The 21442-nt window shown below is 37.7% G+C and overlaps 1 protein-coding gene across 2 annotated transcripts in view; it reads left to right on the top strand.

Moving 5' to 3' along the window:
* Window positions 1-11471, top strand: part of Sytl5 (synaptotagmin like 5) — a 146478-nt gene extending 135007 nt beyond the window's left edge. For both annotated transcript variants that reach the window (XM_008833046.2, XM_008833045.2), the window contains 4 exons: window positions 1791-1899; window positions 4501-4636; window positions 7849-8057; window positions 9213-11471. In XM_008833046.2, the coding sequence (XP_008831268.1) occupies window positions 1791-1899; window positions 4501-4636; window positions 7849-8057; window positions 9213-9355 (597 nt within the window). In that variant the 3' untranslated portion in view covers window positions 9356-11471. The remainder of the gene's footprint in view (window positions 1-1790; window positions 1900-4500; window positions 4637-7848; window positions 8058-9212) is intronic.
* The last annotated feature ends 9971 nt before the right edge of the window (window positions 11472-21442 follow it).

The following is a 21442-nucleotide window of genomic DNA, read 5'->3' as shown; positions in this document are numbered from 1 at the left end:
GAATAAGATGGTTTGGGATGTTCTGTGTGATATACACACACATAAAAAAATCAACATTTTTTTAAATGTATTATATTTGAGGAGAAAGCATGGAAATTTACATTATGCTAATTAGTAGAGGCAATAAACATTACTATTGAAATCTATTCGATGACTTTATAGACATACACAGGGGCCAAGGATCCAAGTGCAAGTGATTATGACTAGTAATAATCAGATTCATACAGACTACAGTTGCGTGTGCCAACATCTCAGTAGCAAAAACAATGAGTCTTTCTGCAAGGAACAATATGTTCTAAAATGAAATGGAGATCTTTTTTAAAGGTTAAAAACTCATTCAATTTTATGTCTTACAGGGATTATACTGAGTTCAATATTGTATAACTGTATTACTTCAACTGTGAACCTAGAAACTTGCACCCACTTGTGAAAGAGATGTACTCTTGCTCTGGAGTGTGTTACTGAATATGTTAAAGCTGTGATGAAATGCTTCTTCTAATCATGTAGTTATTAAAAATTTAAAAAATAAATAATGATTAAAAATAATAATAAATAAATAAATAATAGGATCACTTTTCTTACAAAAGATTTCTGAAGTCCTAAATTTCACCCCAAAGCAGACAGAGGCTGCTTTGTCTAACTATGGCAATATAGAAAACTAACTTAAATCACCAAGGCCTTAAACAAAAACCTATGATTACCATCTCCCAAGATTCTTGGCAATGAATGAACTCATCAAGGTAGTCCTCAGTCAAGGTGTGATGCAGTTGCAGCCAGATGGTTGACTGGGGCTGACATCACCAGAAGACTTGACTGGGCTGGATGTTTAGGTTAGCTCACTGCCATAACCCACACCTAATGCTGACTAATAATGACTAATTCAGCTAGGCCTGAAAACTAGAGGGTTTAGATGCAACTTCTCCATGTGGGTTGGAACTCTCAAAGTATGGATTCTAAGAGAGAACATCCTAAGAATATACATTCCAAGAACCAAAGTAGACTATGTCAACCTTAGGATGTGGACCCATAAAGAAGCACATTGCCAGTTCCACTGTGTTGTAGCAATCAAAGTAACCCAATAGGCACTCATACCCAGAGAGGAGAAATAGCCCACCTTTCCTTGACCATAGTACCAAAGAAGGGCTGATTATTTTAATAAGCTGTAATGTCCATTAGGATTTTTAAATGTTGACATGTTAACTAAAAGCTATTTGTAGAGCCAGGGATCAAACCCAATGCCTCATGTATGCTAGGTAAGAGATCTACCACGAGGTTACACCCTCAACCCTACTGAAAATCTTAAAGCAATAGGAAATCTTTTGCAGCATACTATACCTAAAATAAGAAGGCTAATATCAGAAAGATGGTCCATTTTACCATATAATCTCATTTTTGTTCCTGGTAAGAAGGTTAAATAAAATACTTTGTTCCTTTACCACCACCATCAACAACAGGAAAAATACCAAGGAAGGATCTCTATGGTGTGTGTGTGTGTGTGTATGTGTGTGTGTGTGTGTGTGTGTGTATGCTCATCCTTCAACAGTCGCTGGCTGTGTTGTATGAGGCTTCTGATCTCTGTCAATTTGCCTGTCTGAGGCACACATTTCTCTACCCATGGACTCAGTGTGCAGGAATCAGTTCTCTGAAGGAAAGGTCTGAAGAAGTCTATACTCCTTATGTTTCACATTTGAAAGAACGCAGTATTTATCTTTCTGAGTATACCATATTCCACTTAATAAGACGTTATTTTATATTCTAAATTTCTTTCCCCTTATCTCCCCCTTGCCTAGGTGGAGTTTGCTCCTGATATTGGTCTTCAATACAAAGGAGAACTGACAGTTGTTTTACGTTATATTCCCCCAGAGGAGACCCTGATGCTTTCACTAGGACAACCTAAAGGTAGAGTAAAAATTGCTGAGTTTGATTAATGACATTCTGTTTCTATCAGTGTGAGAGTAGAGATGAGGACTTGATTGGACTATGTTATTTTTACACTACAATGATAAAGCTGAAAGTGTTAGGTGTCACTGTCTTTGGAGAGTTGAGAAGTACATCTAAACACACACACACACACACACACACACACACACACACACGTATAATGCAGGAGTCTTACAAAGAAAAGACTAAACTCAGAAACCAACCCTGATGAGGAGACTCATTTCCTGTCAGTTCCAGAGACACAGAAACTTTTCCAATGTGGGAGAACTCTGTTGTGGAGTGTGGAGTGGGGGTTCTAGGAAGCTTCTATATGGACTTTTGTCATTCACAGCTACTCATGGAGTCTAGAGAGAAAAAAATTCTGGCATGAAACACAGAAAACAAATCTTTCCAGTTGAAGTCAATTTGAAATCTCTCTTGTCTTTCTCCTTCCATGCATTTCTCTAGGCAGCCGCCTTTATACTCCCATTCACGGTCACCTTGAATGTGTTCCTATGCAAGTAAATCACTGTCACTCAGTCTGAGTTTTCTCACTTCTCACAAAGGAGTGTTGTAAAGATTTAATAGGCTCATACATGTAAGCTCCTTCAAAGTGTATTAAATAAAGGTGGCAGTCCTGCAGTGATTATTGCAGGTGTTGAATACACTACTTCAGAATAACAATGGGAAGTGAAAAAGAATTTTCTCTAACCCACACCCTCTAGAGCTGACCCAGTCTGAAGTTGACAGTTTACAAAAAGGAAGTTACATGAGCATGCTTCGCTGGTGAGATTTGAGGGATGCATTAGTATTTTCTCTACCCCTGATCTGCTATGTTCCATGAGCTTTAACTCCAAGGTGCAGAGAATAAGACTGCAGAGTGTGTGTCCCTGGATAGGACTCATTTATTAAAACTCACCCACCCAGGCTCAGGAACCATTGCAGAAACAAGACTGGAAAGATTGTAAGAGCCAAGGGTGGTGGATAAACATAAGCAAATAGAGTTTTCCAGGTATCTGGGATTTTGATCATATGAGCAATGCTGATAGTATGCACAACACCCATGCAATCTCAAATAAGATCGAAAAACCCAGCATAGACCTGGGGAAATGGGCAGCAGGCCCCAAACTTAGCAGAAGTGCCATTGACAGCTGATTATTGCTGGGTAAGGGAGAGCTGATCTTCTTTAAGATCTAAATAGGCGATTTAACTCAAGTGGACGAACTTGCACTGAGGGACATCTGGGTCCACAAATTTGATAGGCCTTAACATGTATGACAGAATGCAAGAAATCTGGTGGGGGGCTATGGAGGATACAAATGGAGAAGGTGGTCTAACTATAATTAAGTTGTAGTGTGTGACAGCACAAAAATTCAATAAAAATATACATTAAGAAAAAAATGGAAAGTTAGGGTATTTTCTCTTTTGAACCAGTTTAATACATCAAAGGAAGTCATACAATATCTCTTCTGGAGCTCTGGTGCTTGGATCTGGCTTTCACCATAGCTCTTTCTCAGCAAGAGCAGGAGTGGTGGCTTAGTCAGCTCGCAGGGTCTTTTCTGTTCTATTCCTTTGGATGCCTCACAGGGGAGTTGTGAAAGATTAAAAATAAGTTAAAAATAAAAATAAAAAAGAAGAAATGAAGTTGGGATGGAGATATGTTGGGAGGTAGATGTAATGGGCAGGAAGACCAGAGGGAGTTATAGGGTGCTGGGTAGATATAATCAAGATACATGGAGTACACATCTTAAAATTTCAAGGAGTAAAACAATTAAATATATATTATATATATAAAATATAGACAAATGGATTGCTCCGCAGTTCAGAGCACTGAGCATTGGCTACTCCTGTGGAGGACCTGGATTCAGTTTCTAGCACTTACGTGGTGGCTAACATCCCTCTGTAACTCCAGTTCCAGGGGATCTTACAGTCTTTTCTGTCCTCCTCGAGCACTGCACGACATGGTTGCACTTATATGCATGCAAGCAATAAACTCATACAGATAAACATTAAAGATGATAAATAAAATATTTTTAAAATACAGACAAATGAAAGAACTTTGCAGAAGGAATCCAGCATGATAGACACACTATATAGGAATGGAAAGGCCTGATTTTCAGAAAATGAAATAGATCTTTGTAGATGTTTTGTAAATTTTGAAGTGCTTTATGACTGAGCATTTTCCCATCCCTGAGTCTATTAGTATTCTTCCCATCCATTGGAAAGTTCATGGTGGCAGTCTATAGCACAAGACAAATTAACAAGATAATCACGTAACAAATTTGCTTAATCAAAGATTTAGATGGCCTGAGATTCTTTAGAAGTGAAGATTTTAGACAGGGTATGGAGGCATTCACCTTTAATCTCAACACGTGGGAGGGAGGCAGAGGTAGGAAATCTCTGTGCGTTCAACATCAGCCTGGTCTACAAAGAGTTCCAGGCCAGTCACTGCTACAGAGTGAAACCTTGTCTCCACAAAAAAGAAGCAAAGATTTTTAAGGATTTAGGAGAATCTGTTCTCTCTCTCTCTCTCTCTCTCTCTCTCTCTCTCTCTCTCTCTCTCCTTGCTGGTTGTTGCAGGAAAGAAGACCTTTAAAAAGGGCAAGAAGAAAGAGGCACCTGTAATTTCCGGAGGAATACTTGAAGTGTTCATCAAAGAAGCAAAGAATTTGACAGCAGTGAAATCAGGAGGCACTTCAGACAGTTTCGTGAAGGGGTAATTTTGTTTTACCTCATCTCAGAAGACACTTACTGGGATTTCAAAAGAAGTGTGATCCGCTACGAGGTGGTAGCTGTGACAGTCCCACACACTGCTTATTGGAAATGAACTCTGGAAGAGCAGGCTCTGAGTGCGGAGTCTCACATCCAGAGCGTCTGAGTGGAAAGGAGTGCTTGTTCTAGCTTACTGTGTTCCCAGCGTAGTTTTGGAGTTCCTTTCACTCTCACCCTTAAGACTAGAAGATTTTCTGAGGATATTTACTTCTCAAAGGAGAAGAAAGTATGATTTTCTACATGTAATTTGCTTTTATTATGTTTTCTTGTCCTTTGGTGCTAGCAATATCCAACATTCAAAATATCAGTTACTTGCCGGTTTGCTCTCATGGGGCAAACTGTGAAATGTACAGAAATATGAGCATCTTCCCCAGAGAGTGAGTAGGAGAGGCTCCAGGACTGCCTGGTGGAAACTTGTTACCACATGAGCAAATGGCAGTTTCTTAAAGGAATAGTGCCCATTAAATGGATATTCTTGCTCATTAAAGGCAACCCAAATATCAAATCCTTATTGATTCGGACTTTTTCTCCTGCAATTAGAGGAACTTGGACTAAAATTATATTCTCCATTAATTCAAGAAAACACCCAGTTGTTTATGTACCGAGTTCCAGATGCAGAACTTTCAAAAATAAATGAGACATGCTAGCTGACCTCACAAAGCCCATGAAACACATGAGGGAAAGCAAGTTCCCATGATGCCAAGTCATGGCCTGAATCTTTAAAACATATAACTATTTGTGAGCCAGTCCTGCTAGCAATGCCTGTCCCAGCACTTGAGAGATTAAGCATGAGGATCACCAGGTTGTGGCCCTCCTGGGCTATATAGCAAGTGCCAGGCTAGCCTGGGCCCCATGGTAAAATGATGTTGCTTAAAAAATGGTGTATTTCCCCAGAAGTAAATGACTCATGCCTTTATTCTCATATGCTTCGAGTTTGGTAAATCCAGTAATGAGGAAAAACAGATATCTAGGGCTTCCCCATCGGTGATTGCATATTCCTGAATCCCAGTCCACCTGCTCTTCCTTCTTTCTTGCAGTAGATTTAAGCAAAGAAGAAATGCTTTCTTTGCATCATGCTACTGCAGTTTTCCTCACCAGCCACAGCATCCACTTTAGGCCCATGCTCATTGTCCTCTTGTGGGGTAAGAGTACAGTTCTCTACCTGTGGCCCTATTGTGGCCTTCTGCAGCAACTTAATATCTTCCGGAACAGTTTTCACTTTCTATCTGAGAGTTTATTAAGCACAGACAATAAAGGAAATTACTTCATACTATTTTTTTTAAAAACCTGACTTAATTTTCTCTTTTAGTTATACTTGAATATTAAGCCAATAAAAATAATCTGAGATTATTTTTTCAAAAGGGTCAGCTCAAGAAAGAAGAGATGATAGATATGCTACTTATCCTGATTTGACTATTCATATATATATATATATATATATACATTAAATTGGGCAGAGGACAGTGGGGGAAGGTGTGGATAGGGGAGGAGACTTAAGTATCATCAAACTGTATTGTATGAAGATCATAAAAATTCAATAAAAATAAAATTAAATATATATATAAATTACTTAATTACATATGCACTACTTGTGAACTAAAATATTTGTGGCTTAAGGAAAATATCAGGGCCCATGAGATGACTCAGCTGATAAAGGTGCTTGCCACCAAGCTGATGACCTGGGTTTGATTCTTGGAACCACCATCATGGAGGAGAGAACCAAATCCTGTAGTTTGTTCTGTGCCTTCCACAGACATGCCATGGCACACTCCCACTCTAAACAAATAAATATTTTTTAAAAATTAAAAACTATTAAAAGAAGCACATTGGACTTTTTCTCGTGTATGTAAACAATGACTGAAGGTGATGTATCTAGGGCAGATATGGGGGTGGGGCTACCTGATTATCAGGGATATGGATGATTTTCTATACCATTATGGTATCTACCTCACAGACCAGGGGAGCGAAACAGATTTCAGCTATCTCATCCAAATTCCAGCTAGTAGGATATTTCCCATAGCTTTTATATAAAGCTAATTCTTACAGTTTGTTGGCCAGAATATAGTTCCTTGGCTATGTGAGTTACAGGAGACTCTCATTGAATGTGATCTTTATTCTGGGAAAACTTGTGCTCAAATTTAAAACTGAATATTTTCAAAAGGAGAATAAATGTAGAAAGGAGACTGAGAGATAACAGCATTCTCTGATTTGTTTTTTTTCTTTTGGGTGCTAGTGCCAGGCACTCGATCCCAAGACTTGTGAATGGCATGCGACTCTACTGCTTCTGCCACTCCACTGCTTCTCAGCCCTGATTGATACATTAACTGAAATCTCACATGACCTAATTATCTTCTTTATTTCCGGGACATTGACTTTTATTTTTCACAATTGTCTCATGTACTGATTCCATACACCCACTCGTATTCTTCCCTAAACTATGTTTCCTGGAGGTTTGATCACAACACAGAAGCCCTAGGGTATAGGTATTCTCTCTGAGATTTCCAAAAAACATCAATGAAAGAATGTAGAACATGAAGCAGGAGTGAAAAAGGAAGCTGATTTCAAAGATAGGTTGATGGGCAAGTAGAGCTCCATTCCACTTGGAAGCCTCAAGAATTCCATGTAGTGTTCCTTAGGATTATCCCCTGAAGAGCAAAAGAACTTGAGGAACTTCTCAATCAATTTCTAAAAATAATTGGTTGAGGAATATTCCTCAAGCCATTGAGTTCCCAGTAACTTCAGGTGCTCTAAACATAAGTGGAGCCAACTCACACAGAACCAGAGAATCTGGCGTTCCAGGTGGGAAGCAGAAAACATGCCAGGAACTGTCCATCCTGGTTGCAAGTCAGCTCATAGATTATCTGAGAATATACAAAGCAGGGTATTCAAAAGTGTCTACCACAGCAGGTAATTTGTTTACATGAAAAAGGACCAAAGTCTTGGAAGTATTTGGAAAGACAAAAATAAGATTAGAAAAGGGAAAGATCATTTTACTATTGTGCCATTTATAAGTTATTTCACAAAATAAAACCATGGTTAAGCCTATGGGAAAGAAAATCAAGTATACGTATCTCATTCACACACAGTTACAGAGAAGTATTGGAAATTCAAGTGACTATTTCCTCCCTGATGGTTTGACTGTGCTTCCTTCTGCAGCTACCTGCTCCCTGATGATAACAAAGCCACCAAGCACAAGACTGTTGTCATAAAAAAGAGTGTTAATCCTCAGTGGAACCATACATTCATGTTCAGCGGCCTGTATCCTCAGGATATAAAGAATGTTTGCCTAGAACTTACCGTCTGGGACAAGGAGGCCTTTTCCAGCAACATCTTTCTAGGAGGAGTCCGTTTGAATTCTGGAAGTGGTAAGGAACTTGCAAACCTACAGATGGTCTGTTACTGGGCATGAGGCAAGGACAGATTTACTTTAGGTGTGTTGTGTAGTAGATGTTTCTATAGTTTGATCTACAGCTGTTTCCTGAAGTTATCACAGGTGCCCCATTCCTTTAGATTAAGATCTGATCACTGATAAAATATAAATGTTACTTTGGTAACTTTGTACCCTCAGGCTCAGAGTTGAGAAGGTAGAATATTTATGCTCAAGCTTTTCATAACAAATGTTAACATTTTCGTGTAAGTAAATTTCAAGTACTTTCTTGGGCCTCTCTTCTGGTTTGACTTACATAAGGTTGATCAAGGCAGTACAGACTTCTGAAGGGGGGCGAGGAGAAAGTCCTAAGGCCTTCTTCATTTCTTTCCAGTCCTTCAAGTTAACACAGGTGGAGTTGAAAGGTAACCAGATTTTCTGTGAAAACCAACATCTAATGTTGTTCATACAAGCAATTGAGACAATTCATGTTATAAAATATAACAGGGTGAACTGGGTAGGGAGACATGTTATAGTGATCAAGCACAGAGAAGACATACAATCTCCTCCCCAAATCTCTTTATCCCAGATCTCACGAAAGCCAGATGGTCTGCATGTACCATAATTAACATTTCTGTTGAGAATGACCCCCACTTATATGATGTTTTATAGATTAAGGAGAGGATGTGGTGCCTATGTCATTAAAATTGAAGCCTCCAGGATCAGAGAAGTAGCTATGTGTTGGAAACAGAGGCCTTTATAACTGAGGCCAGCCTGTGAACTCACATTAACATGTCTAGAAGAACCAGATTTCTCCTACGCTACCAAAGTAGGGAGGAAATGAAATGCCAGGGCCCTCCTGATTTCTCTGTATCACCTAGCACAAGGAAGTCATGGAGGCTTCAAAAGACTCGTCCATTCTAACACCTCTCACTAGATATGGGAAGTGAGAACAGGCCAGCAAAGGGCTTTCTGTGGCGAAATATGGGGGAGGGGGGGATGCAGGCGGGGAAGGGGGACTAAATATCATTAAGATGTAAGAAATCCACAAAAATTCAATTAAAAAATAGAAAAAAAGACCTCCCTAGAGATTGCCTTCAAGAAGATGGAAACATCCCCTGTGTGAAATGTTCTGCCCCTTTCCCTTCTACAGGTGTGAGCCATGGGAAAAGTGTGGACTGGATGGACTCTCGGGGTGAAGAGCAGCGCCTTTGGCAGAGGATGGTCGACAATCCCGGAAAATCTGTTGAGGGAGTTCTCATGCTCCGTTCCAGCATGGCAAAATTAAGGCTCTGAAGGGATCAATTCTCTAAGAACTAGGCCTCTGGGTGCCTGCCATTTTATATCAGTAGAAGGCTGTGACCTTGAATTCTGTTTCCTTGTCTTTTCCCACCTAAGGGTTTTAAGACTTAAAGGCAGAGATTTTAGTACTGTGAACATTTAGGGTCCTGTTGAATGCCTGAAAAAACCCATGTACTTCTTCTGTATGTCCACTAACTCTGGTGTCCCTGGTTGGACAATAGGAAGTATACCATAGCATCCTACCAATAAGCAAACTGCAATGGACCATAGGCTTTGTAGTGACAGCAATGACACAAACTTATTTGAAACTATTATTGAGATTGGGGGTTACTAATTTTTTTTTCTAACTGCATTGAGATATCGAAAAGCAGTTTGAGAAGAAGATGATAGATTGTTTTTAAATGAAAACAAAAAGAGATACTGTCTACGTTTTGCTTACCCTAGGAATGCTTGTGATACAAAGATGACACAATAGGGATGGTTTGGGGGAATGGAGTAGAGTCCTGTTACAATGACAAACTTCAGGTTTGAGAAGGTAACGTTTCAAGATGGACTGACAGGACTTTTGTGGTAATTATAGAATATATCACCTAGTTCAGCCTCCTTTTCAAGGCAAACAGAGACATATTACACCAGAAAAAAAACAGACATAAAGGGTCAATCAGTATATCTTTTCACATTCTGTACTCTGAGACTAACTAATGAAATGGGGGATACTCTGCCTGCTGTCTTTCTTGTGCCCTGACATAGGAGAGAGTGAGGGATTCTGTTTTTTCTTCTCTTTATCCAAGTTCTTATCTCCTTTTTGTAGTGGTTAGTTATTGCCATAATAATGCTAAATAACAAACCACCCCAAAGATCAATGACTCAAAAATAAGAATCATTTTTCTCATGACTTTGAAGGTTGGCTAGGGAAGCCCCGCTTCCTACTACCAGCCTGAGGGTCTAGGTCAGATGCTTATGTATCATCTCTTTGGACCAAAAGAATAGCCTGATCTTGGTGATAGCAGAAGTGTTATTAGATAAGTCCTTCTGCTCAACTACATAAATGTGCCATGTCCTGTTGGTCAAAGGAAAGTCATATGGCTATGTCCAAAATCAAAAAACAAGGAAATGTGCCCTGTCCACATTGACACCATGATAAACATGAGAATGCAGGTGAAAGAAACAGTGATGAACAGAGTCTATTATATCTCCTGTCACCTGGGTGCTTAAGCCATCAAATTTACATACAAAGGCAGTTAAAGCTAGAAGGGATGTCAAGCCTGGTTCCTTATTTTCTGGGTCTAAACCTGGGGTTCAGAGATCTGAGATGATTTGCTCAAAGTCACGTGGAGGCCATGAGAAAAATATGGACTTGACATCAAAGAAACTTTGACACAACTCTATGCTTATAGAAGTAGATAGAAGGCCATATGTCCAAGAAGATATATCAGTGTCTGATTATTTAAACACAACCATATACGGCCAAGCCAGATATGATACACACTTGTATTCCAAGCACTTAGAAGGTGGAAGCAGAACACTTCAGGGCTCAAAACCAGCCTCAGTTACATAGAGAATTTGAAATCAGTCTGAGTTACATAGCAAGAACATGTCTCAACCTTACCCAACAAGATATACATGATCCAGATATGTTCTGGAGGCAAATTCAAGCTCCCATAGCTCATTATTTTTATTTAAACACATATAAAATCCTTCAAAGTAAGTGAATGTTGGTAGCTGGAGAACCAAAATCATGTTCCGGCTCATTTTAGATAGTTGCTCCACATTTTTATATATCTTTTTAAAATTTGAAAACTGATTTAAGAATATAGTTAATATTCTTCATAGTAAAGGAATAAGCAAACCATTTTCAACACTGCTCAAAAATAGGCCATCTACAGAAAAATCAAGTTATCAGTCTAACATGGCTTAGTAAGTATGGTACTTTTAAAAGAATGACATATTGTTATGCTGTCCTTAAAAACAGTAAACAAAATACTCTATGATTAGCACTGCTTCTCACATTATAAAAATAAGTTGTCTTCAAATGTGGTATGACTCATATTGTCTTCAATGGCATTTTAGGGGAAGTGAGAGGGTGGTGATGGTGAAGTCTATCTCTGGTTTAGACACAACAAAGTAGATTTAGTCACTAATAAATTGTGGTAAAATGATAAATTCTGAAATTTATATCTTGAACTCAAGAAGAGCATGAACTTTATGTGTTCAAACCTTTGACACCTTCCTCTGTGTAAAGGATTCATGAAATCAAATATCTAACTGGATATTTCTGTATAGCAAATTCCAGATATGCAAAGTATATCAGAAACCTAGTCTAATTGCTCATGGGACTAAAAGGCAAACTTACCTTTAGATCATTCTCTTTTTTTAAGTAAATGTGTAAAATAATAGTTTAAAATGCAAACCAAGTGTGTTGGTGTACACCTGCAGTCCTAACATTCAAGAGACTAAGGCAGGAGGATCACAAGTTCAAAGTCAGCCTAGGTTACAATGAGATCCTATCCCAGAAAGAAAAGAAAAGAAATCCTATGAATGGCACAGAATCCAAATACTTAAATATTATGAAAAGTCATTCTCTCTTCCCTTCCTTAAAAAAGTATACGGATAGCCTAATTCTTTTTATAGCTATAGGTTATTATTTTATAGGAATACACTGAATATGTTTAGTCAACATTATCAAATGCCACATGAAATATGTATAAACCATCTAGGTTTAGTGGCTTCTCTAAGAATCTTTTCTTTCAAAAATAGACTTTGAATTCAAAATGAGATATCTATCTTCCCCACTCCTACAGAAGAAAACAGATATGTGAGAAATTAGGGCATAGGTATGTGTGTTGAAAGAGACCAGAAATGAGTCAACATCATGAAAAGAAGCCTGAAAATCACACCCTCCAGATTTTTCTGCTTCTCGTTGCCATTCACCCCTTCTCCTGCCTTTTCTTCTCTGAAGGCAGATTCTCTAGTGCTCAGTCTCTCTTTTCTCCTTACTTCACGCAGCCTCCAAGCCTCATTACTGTCTGCCATACTCATAACTTTACACATTTACAGCTTCAAACAGGTGTTTCCAGCTCTTTATCTCAGGCCTGGATCCTGAGAAAAATTCATTAAGCTAATCAGTCATTCTTGTCACATCCACATAAACCTCACTCTGAGATCATAGGGAAAACATGTAAGTCACAAATGTCTGTATCAGAGGCTGTCTTGTAAGTCCAATGCAACCAAATCACCTGCTATGACTTTAAGACAAATTTCGCCTTAGCAATTACCACTCTCGCCAATCAGACTTGCCAGCTCCCAAAAGACATGACCAGTCATATGAACTTCCTTCCAAAATAATGTGTGTTGCTTCCTCTTTCGACAATGAAGCCCTAATCTTTTCCTTTGTTCTCTGGAAATACCAGACACTGCTCATTTCATTTATCATTCTCAAATAAAACCCTTTATTGTGAATACTTATTTCTATATTTTTCTTTAATAGTGATAACCCAGATTTAACTGTCAATCTTACCTCCCCACTAAGATAGTTTGTTGAAAAATGTATTCAAACTTAACACTCCATCACCCTTGCACCCATGTCTTCCTGTATGCCCTACCTCAGTTTTCAGTAACACGTCATCCGACCAGTGTCAGTAAGGACACACCAGATATTAATTTTGATTTCTTGCTTCTCTGCCCTGAGGCAAAATCAGTCAGGGAATCATATTGATTCTACTTCTTTAAGTGTCTGTTAAGTTCTCTTATTGAAGTCTAAGCCAACATCACTGCTTTCCTTGACTATTTCAACAGTCTTGTAGCTATAATCATTTTTAAAATAAATTTTTATTTGTTTTTATTATTGCATATGTATATAGTATGCATGCTGCATGTACTTGTGGAAGACAAAGGACAATTTTGTGGAGTCATTTCTCTCTTTCTACCTTTAGATAGGTTCCAGAGATTGAACTCAGGTCATCAGGCTTGTGCAGAAAACACTTTACCTGCTGAGCCCTCTCTCTGGTCCTCCTAGCCGCAACCTTTACAATCACTCTTTTCTTCTATCCCTACGATCTCTATGCTGTAGCAGACTGTTTCATCTCCAAATAGTCTGTGAAATGCTCAAACATACAGAAAAGTCAGAAGAGTTTTATACACTCTTTATGTATGCTCATACCTACAACCTACATTCAGCATCTACCGTTAGTACGTGACTATACTTGCCTGTCATTGTGCATGTTATACCTGCCCATCCCCAGAGTGATCTACAAAACCTTTCTTCCATGGGATTTCAATTGCTCTGAGAATATGACACAAAGTCTTATCTATGGCCCAGCATAAGAAGGCCTTTTTCTCCATGTTATCCTAAGCTGTGCCAGCCTTCCTTTTCCTCCCTTTCTCTTTAGCCACCCTGAGAGATTTTCTTGTCCGCTTCAACCTGATTCCAAGAAATAATCCAGGTCTTAAATGCTGCTTCTTCAGGAAAACTTATCTCCATCCTGTGCTGAACTAGGTCTCAGAAGCCTGCCTTTATCTCCCCTTCAATGCATACATCAAAATTACAATAAATTATTCATGTAATGAGTCTTTTAATTCTTGTGTCTGTTCCCTCCACACTATGTAAGATTCATAAACACAAAGCCAATATATTTTCACAGCTGTATCCCCAGTTCTTATCTCAGAGTAAGTAATCAAAACTACTTGTGAAACAAGTAAAAAAAATATCACAGAGTGTTACATATGCATGCATTTTCAAAGACCACCATTTCAAAGAAGGGAAGGAGGGGATGGACCAAGGATACATAGGGACCTGTAGGTCTGAACTAGGGACATTGGCGTTTACTCTGAATGAAATGGGAGATTACTAAGGTTTCTGAGGTGACAAAACACCATGTATTTTAACAGTATCATACTGGCTACTGTATTGAGTACATGGTGAAGAGGCACCAATTAGCAACACTCTGGCTATTTTCAACTACAAGTAGCAAAATACCAAACTAAAGGTTTATAAGTAGCATAGTCATTATCTCATATAACGGAAGCTCCAGGAGATGAACTAAGTAGTTTACCAGCATTGGTGAGAACCCAGAAGGCCTTTTCCATTTTGCTGATGCCTAACACTTCTGGATATCCATGAAGTATTCCTTCAGGAATTTGAAGAGTGAACAAATCGATTTTTGTTATTATATCCTATACAGACAATGTGTATGTGTTGGGGGACAGGGTAACCCTCCTTTGTATTAGAAAAATATGTATCCTAGCCTACTATAATATCCACCATTAAGCTTCACATATTCAATATGTAAATGGGAATGTGATAATAATAGTTTCAGAATTTTCCATGTCATATTATATATAACAAATGAGGATGTGAACATGTAACACTGGAGTCTATAGAAAGTCTGCAAAGGCCCAAGGTCATTGACCCCTGGTAGTCTGCATGATAAGACCCACATAAGCACTTCAAAATGTCAAGAGATCAATGTCAGAACACACTTGCAACCTGGGACACTGTTTTTTTATCATATAACTTGTTACTGTGAAAATGAGTTTGCTAGGAGCTGGGCTTTTTCTCTGTACATTTCTCAATAGGCGGTGGGCCTCAAAGTATGGTACTTTTTTTCCATTTTACAACAGCATTTCTGGATTATCGTCCATGAACCCTTAGAGGCAGGCTTTTATTCTAGTTTGCACAGATGTGTTCTTCAGGGTAGCTGTGTCCTGGGTTAAGACTACTGATTTTTCATCACTGCCCTAGGCACAATGATGATGATTAGAATACCTAAATGAAACTGGAAGGAGGGGAGAATGTTGGAAAAGTAGCTGACAAACGTTTTTAAGTGGATGGAACTGTGTCAATGCTTTTTAGTAAATCTGTAGATAGCAGAGACAAATTATAAATTGGATGCTTTCATTTACTTTATTATTTCATTATTGCTCTTCAATGTGTTTAATAACTTCTTTCATGCACAAAAGGACCACCATTTCTAATTCCCAATTAACAGTAAGAAAGATGGAACCTACATAGATGAAGAAAAATTAATAAAAATGCTAACAGATTGATTTTGTAAAACTAATCATTCTAAGTTAATAGTACTAATAATGTATTATTTCAAAACAATTAGATATAATTTTAATATTCTAGTGACAAATGATAAATATTTAATGTGATGGGTATGCTAAATAGATTAACGTGATAATTCCATAATGTTCACATATATCAAAACACCGTACCATACTCTTCTAAATATGCACAATGATTATTTGTCAATTAAAAATCAATACTGTAGTAGAAGCCCTAGACAGGCGATCCCAGCACATCATCTTTTCAGAAGAATTGATGATTCCCTTGCCTGGAATGTTTCACACATTACTTGGTGATCCCAGCTCTCAGTTTTCTCTTGAATGAAGCAAACATATTATAAAGAGATATGGATAAGCTTAAAAGCCTGATTTTATCCCTACAGAGCATCAGTAACACTTGTAGCACAGAAAGATTCTGCTAATCAGCTCTCATTTCATTGACTCTGTTACCATCACTGGACTTACTCATCAGGATGTAGATTTTCTTGTCATAGAAACAAGGACATTTTGATGGAACATCATTTATCTTATTTTCCTTAAAGTGTTCACCAAGACATGACTAATGAGCACTTAAGTAACTGATGAATGAATTGAGCCCACCTGCTTCTGAGTAACAGGCATCGCATCATTCCCTGCTACTCAAAGGTTTCTATTTGGTTGAGGAAAAGAAATAAATTATGGAAGAAATAATGGGAAACTCTGCTTTTAGGAGAAAAGTTAGTAGAAAAATCACGTTCAAGAATCCTCTGAAACTGAAATGAGAATCTTCAGCAGTTTAGTTATGATCAATGTTTCTAATACATCACATTAATCTGAATACTTCCCCTAGAAGTTAACTTCTAGAAGTTAGAAGTTACCTTCTCTCCTATAATAGTATAATTTATGACCTCTTAAATAACAAAAGAAGCAATAATGAAAAATCTATACTCAAAAAATAATCAGGACTATTACTCCATATTAAGAATTTGAAAAGAATACCTGGAATATAAATTTAATACATCTATTCCATAGCATTGCTCCAAACATGCTAAACAAAATATACACAAATCCCCATGATTTTTAATCAAACTTTTGGGGCTATTCTAATACAAAAGCATTACAATTTTAGAAATATTCTGTTAGAAGACAAATTATATCCCCTATATTATTCAGGCCATCACTATGTCTTGCATCCTTTCTTGGATTTAACATTAGAATAAGTGTTTGGTTCCCAGCACCCAAATCAAGCAGCATACCACCAGCTATGACTCCAGCTCTAAGGGGTCCAACACCCTCCTCTGGCCTTCATGTACACTCACACCAATATACTCATATATATACAGAGACACATAAATAAAAATAAATCTTTTTTAAAAATAGTCTCTTTTGAGCCTCCCTCAAATTATTAATTGCAAGGTATCTTGATATTGGTTACTTTCCTATGACTATCATGAAATGCCCTTACAAAAGCAACTTAAAGGAAAGGGTTTATTTTGGTTTATAGTTCCAAAGAGGTACAGTCTGTCAGGGAGAGGAAAGCATGGCAGCAGACAGGGAAGGCGTGATGGCAGGACAGGAGGCTGGCTGGTCACGTTCCATGCACACTCAATAATCAGAGAGTGAACAGGAAGTGGGGCTAGCCTATAAAACCCCAAGGCCCACAGCTAATTAATTCACTTCTTCCATCAGGTGTCTACCTCCTGAAAGTTCCATAACTTTCTCAAACTAAGCTTGATATTGAATTAGGTATCAAGTGTTCAAACATGTGAGTCTATGTTTCAGTCACTTTCAAAACATAGCACAGGACAACCAGGATGAGGTAGTAAAAGCCTAACCTTTGTCTCATAGGATCTTAGTTCAAGTCTTCATTACTTGCCAACCATATGAACTCAGTTAATTATTTAAAATAGGACTTGATCTGTTTGACAGTGAAGTAGAAATAATGGGTCTACTTTGAACTAGGCCTGCAAGGTACTGGGCCTGCAAGATGGCCCAGCAACTGGAAACACTTGCCCATGTCAAGCTTCATGATATGAGTTCTATCTCCAGAACCCAAAGTGAAAGGAGAAGGGCGACTTCTGAAGGTTATCCTCTGGCCTTCACAGGTACACCATGGATGGCACATTCACACCCACTCCTTGTGTGTACACATATACACACATACATGCACACACACTCACATGCACTCACATACATGTAATGAATAAAATAAAAAGTAAATACACCAATAAAAGAAAAGTTATTAATTTATGTAATACTTTGTGATTTATAATCTCTTTAACTCTGTTTTCTTGGGTGTTGGGTTAGATCTTAAACATTCTATAAACAGTGTACAACAGTTTCAGAAAAAAAAACCTATTGTGAGTGATGTTATATTTTGGATCTTATATGTCCCCCAAAGGCCATGTGTTCTGTGTTAAAGGCTTAACCACAAGATTGGTGCTATTAGGGAGATGATGGAACTTCAAAAGTTTGATCATAGTATGAAGCCTTCAGGTTATTTGGCATATGACCTTGAAGCATCTATTGGGCCCTGGCCTCTTCCCATTTCTCTCTTTTCCTATCCAAGTCATAAGGTGAGTAGTTCTGTCACACTTTCCTGCCATGATTTGCTATCTCACCACCAGAGGCCCAAAGGCAACAAGGCCAATCAAACAGGTTGAAACCTCCAAAACGTGTAAGCCCAAATAAATCTTTATAAGTTAGCAAAAGTATTTGTTTCTGCGATAGAATACTAGCATACGTGATGATTTCCTTTAGTCTGGAATTTCATATTTCATCTGGTTAGATAATGAATGTCACAGAAAATGTTTAATTTGTTGAAGATAAAAGCTATGATCATTTTTTTTTTTTTTGCGTAATCAGTTGAGGAACTTGCTATCATTCCTACTCTTTTTGTCAAATCTTCTTCCATCCAGAGTAACCACCCTCTCTTTCTATGAACCATCCCTATTCTCCATGTCATATATATGAAACCTGCCTCTCTCAAAGGAATATTATTCAAAGTCATTTTCCCAGCTCTGTATTAGACTGAGTAATCTACACATGTTCATTTGTATTGTCCTTGCTGTCTACTTGATTTAGCTGCCAATTTATTCTCCTAAATTTCTTATTATTGCTAGGAATTTGGCTTATTTTGTTCATTTTTAGTTAATATGTGTTATTTCTTAGGAAACAATTGGGTTTACAGAAAAACTGAGCAGAAGCTAAAAAGTGCTTGAATATATTACCCATCTCCACAATTTACACTATTATTAACACCTCACATCAATGTGGCACATTTATTAGAATTCATGATTCAATATTTGTACATTATTTTAAACTAAAGGTCACACCTTATAATAAGGTTTGTGCTTTGTGTTTTCAGTTCCACTTGTCATAATAAATGCATAAATACAATATATACATAATTATATTATTATATGGAATCCTTTTGTGGCCCTTTGTACTGTCTTGCAAATCCTGGAAACTGCTTATTTTTAACTGTCTCCACAGTTTTACCTTTTATCTCAGAATTCCATAAAGCTACAATTATGCAGTATGTAGCCTTTCCAGGCCTGTTTCTTTTTCCTAACAATATATATTTAAGGTTGTTTCATGTCTTTTTGTGATGTGATACTTCAATTTTATTGTGGTAAGGACACAACATGAGATCTACCCTCTTAACAAAATTTAAGTATAAAATATAGATTTTTAAAATTGTTTTAAGTGGAAGGAGATAAAAGCACAGAGCTCCAATGAATCAACATTTTAAGCTCAAAAGATGATTAAGAAGTCTACATTCATTTTGATATTTTGGTATTGTTGGCTACAGTGTTCTTATGTGCTTGCCTTAGAATGCTTAGTACAAAGTTGGTAGCAATATTTAAATGCTTAACATGTTTACTTCTAAGCTTCTGTGTGGAATATTTATGGTAGACCAAAGCTGTGCACCACCCTGTACATGCTGCAAATTGTAACATCTTATTCATTAAATTAACTTTGCTAAAATCTCTAACAGTTCTGTTGTGAGTTATTCCTGAGCTTTCAAAGATGGATTGTATGTCCTTGAAGATTATGTGTCACTCATTCCTCCTGTTCTTTATACTTACCTTTCTTTGAAGAAAAATGCATCTGTTGAATTGACACAGATTAGATGAGTCTGTAGTTTCCATTTTAAAGGTTAGAATGATGTTAAACAACTCTTCTTGGCACACAGCTGTTGAAGCTGGCCCCCATTTTGTTTTAGTCCAACTCTGAACTTGACACTTGTACCCACTTTGGTCTTTTGGTCTACCTTAATAAATTAAAACTAAACATGTGATTCTGTGTATAATGATAATCAAAGACTTAACAAAGAATGACAGCTCATTTAGCCCTAATACTGGAAAGTATTTTCCTTATTATGTGAGTATATCACATACTTAGACTCAAAGAATGCCTTACATGCCTCTGCCTAAGGAACACATTTTATAGTGAAGAATGTGCTATGGAATGAAATTTATTAGTCTTACCACATGCCTCATTATTCTAAAATGAGTCTGAAGTGATAACTTCATGGTTTTGTATATTTTGCTGTCTCTCTGAAAGCGAAGAGAGGATTCATAATGTGGAGCTGTGAATGGCTCCTCTCATTATTATGCTTAATACCTTACTAAGGAAATGTCCTTTCCATAGTTGTATGAACATGGATTCAATAAGTGTAAGTGTTCTGGTACCTAAGGAGGAAACATTTGCTTAGGAAACAGTCATGTCTTTAGCACATTTGAAGATGAAAAGGCCTTTTAATGATGTTGCCTTCCTCATGCCACTGAACCATTCAGGTAGAGCAGGACATGGGTTGATGATCAAAAGGAAATTGGGCTGCTCACGCACAATGTTTTCAAATAGAATTAGGTCCACAATTTGGGAGATTTGGTTAGATATCTCTTATTAGTACTTTGGTCTATAATCTTAGCCAGTGGAAACTATAAGCAAACAAGAAAAACAAGGCCACTAAAGAATCATAAACTACAAAAATGTTAAGTTAATTCTCCAGGGAAAGAAATTGATCAGTTGAATTGTTGAAAAAGAGTAAACGAGATTTGAGTGATTTATTAACTCAGACCCTATGGTTAGCCCCAAAGTGGGACTGAAGCACACGTATTTTTAATTAATTAGCTTTTTCTTCTAACCATTTGTTTCCTGGCTATCCTGTATGGAGAAAAACCATGGCAGCTACAGTTTTAAATTGCATGTGGGATTACGGCAAACCTGCTGCACTGATACAGTAGTCCTGGATCAGAGCATTTTCCTAAAGGAGAAGATAATAAATTGGGCTTTACAGGCCATATGGTCTTTGTCACAGCACCTCCCCTCTGCTCCTGTAGGACAAAGGCAGCCATAAACAATATGTGAAAGAATGTGTGTGACTGTGTCCCAGCTAAAAGTTTACTACCAAAAACAGACAGTCAGCCTGTGGGCTGTTGTCTGCTGACTCTTGGAGTAAATGATGGGGGTAATTCTGTGATCCCTGCACTGAGGAATGAAATTTTGATTCAGACCAAATAACCGAGGAGATCCTACAAACTTTCTATGTTCTTTATTCTTGTTTTTTTTTTTTAATTTAGTGAGTTTAACATCCAGAATATATAAAGAACTCAAAAAACAAAGAAGTGAGAAACCAAATGGCCCAATTAAAGGATGGGCTAAAGATCTAAACAGAGAGTTCTCAAAGGAAGAAATACAGATGGCTAAGAAACATCTCAAAAGGTGTTCAACATCATTAGTAATTAGGGAAATGCAAATTAAAACCACCCTAAGGTATCATCTTACTCCAATCACACTGGCTAGGATCAAGAGAAAAATTGATACCAAATGCTGGCAAGGATGTGGAGAAGGGGGAACACTCATTCACTGCTGGTGGGATTACAAACTCGTGCAGCTTCTATGGAAAACAGTGTGGAGAACTCTTAAAAATCTAAAAATGAACCTGCTTTATGACCCTGTTATAGCACTCCTTGGCATATACCCAAAGGACTCATCCTATTGTAGAAACACTTGTACAACCATGTTTGC

This window comes from Nannospalax galili, unplaced genomic scaffold (assembly GCF_000622305.1).
Source record: "Nannospalax galili isolate Female #2095 unplaced genomic scaffold, S.galili_v1.0 scaffold556, whole genome shotgun sequence".
In the NCBI taxonomy this organism is placed as follows: domain Eukaryota; kingdom Metazoa; phylum Chordata; class Mammalia; order Rodentia; family Spalacidae; genus Nannospalax; species Nannospalax galili.
This window is presented reverse-complemented; position numbering and strand designations above follow the sequence as displayed.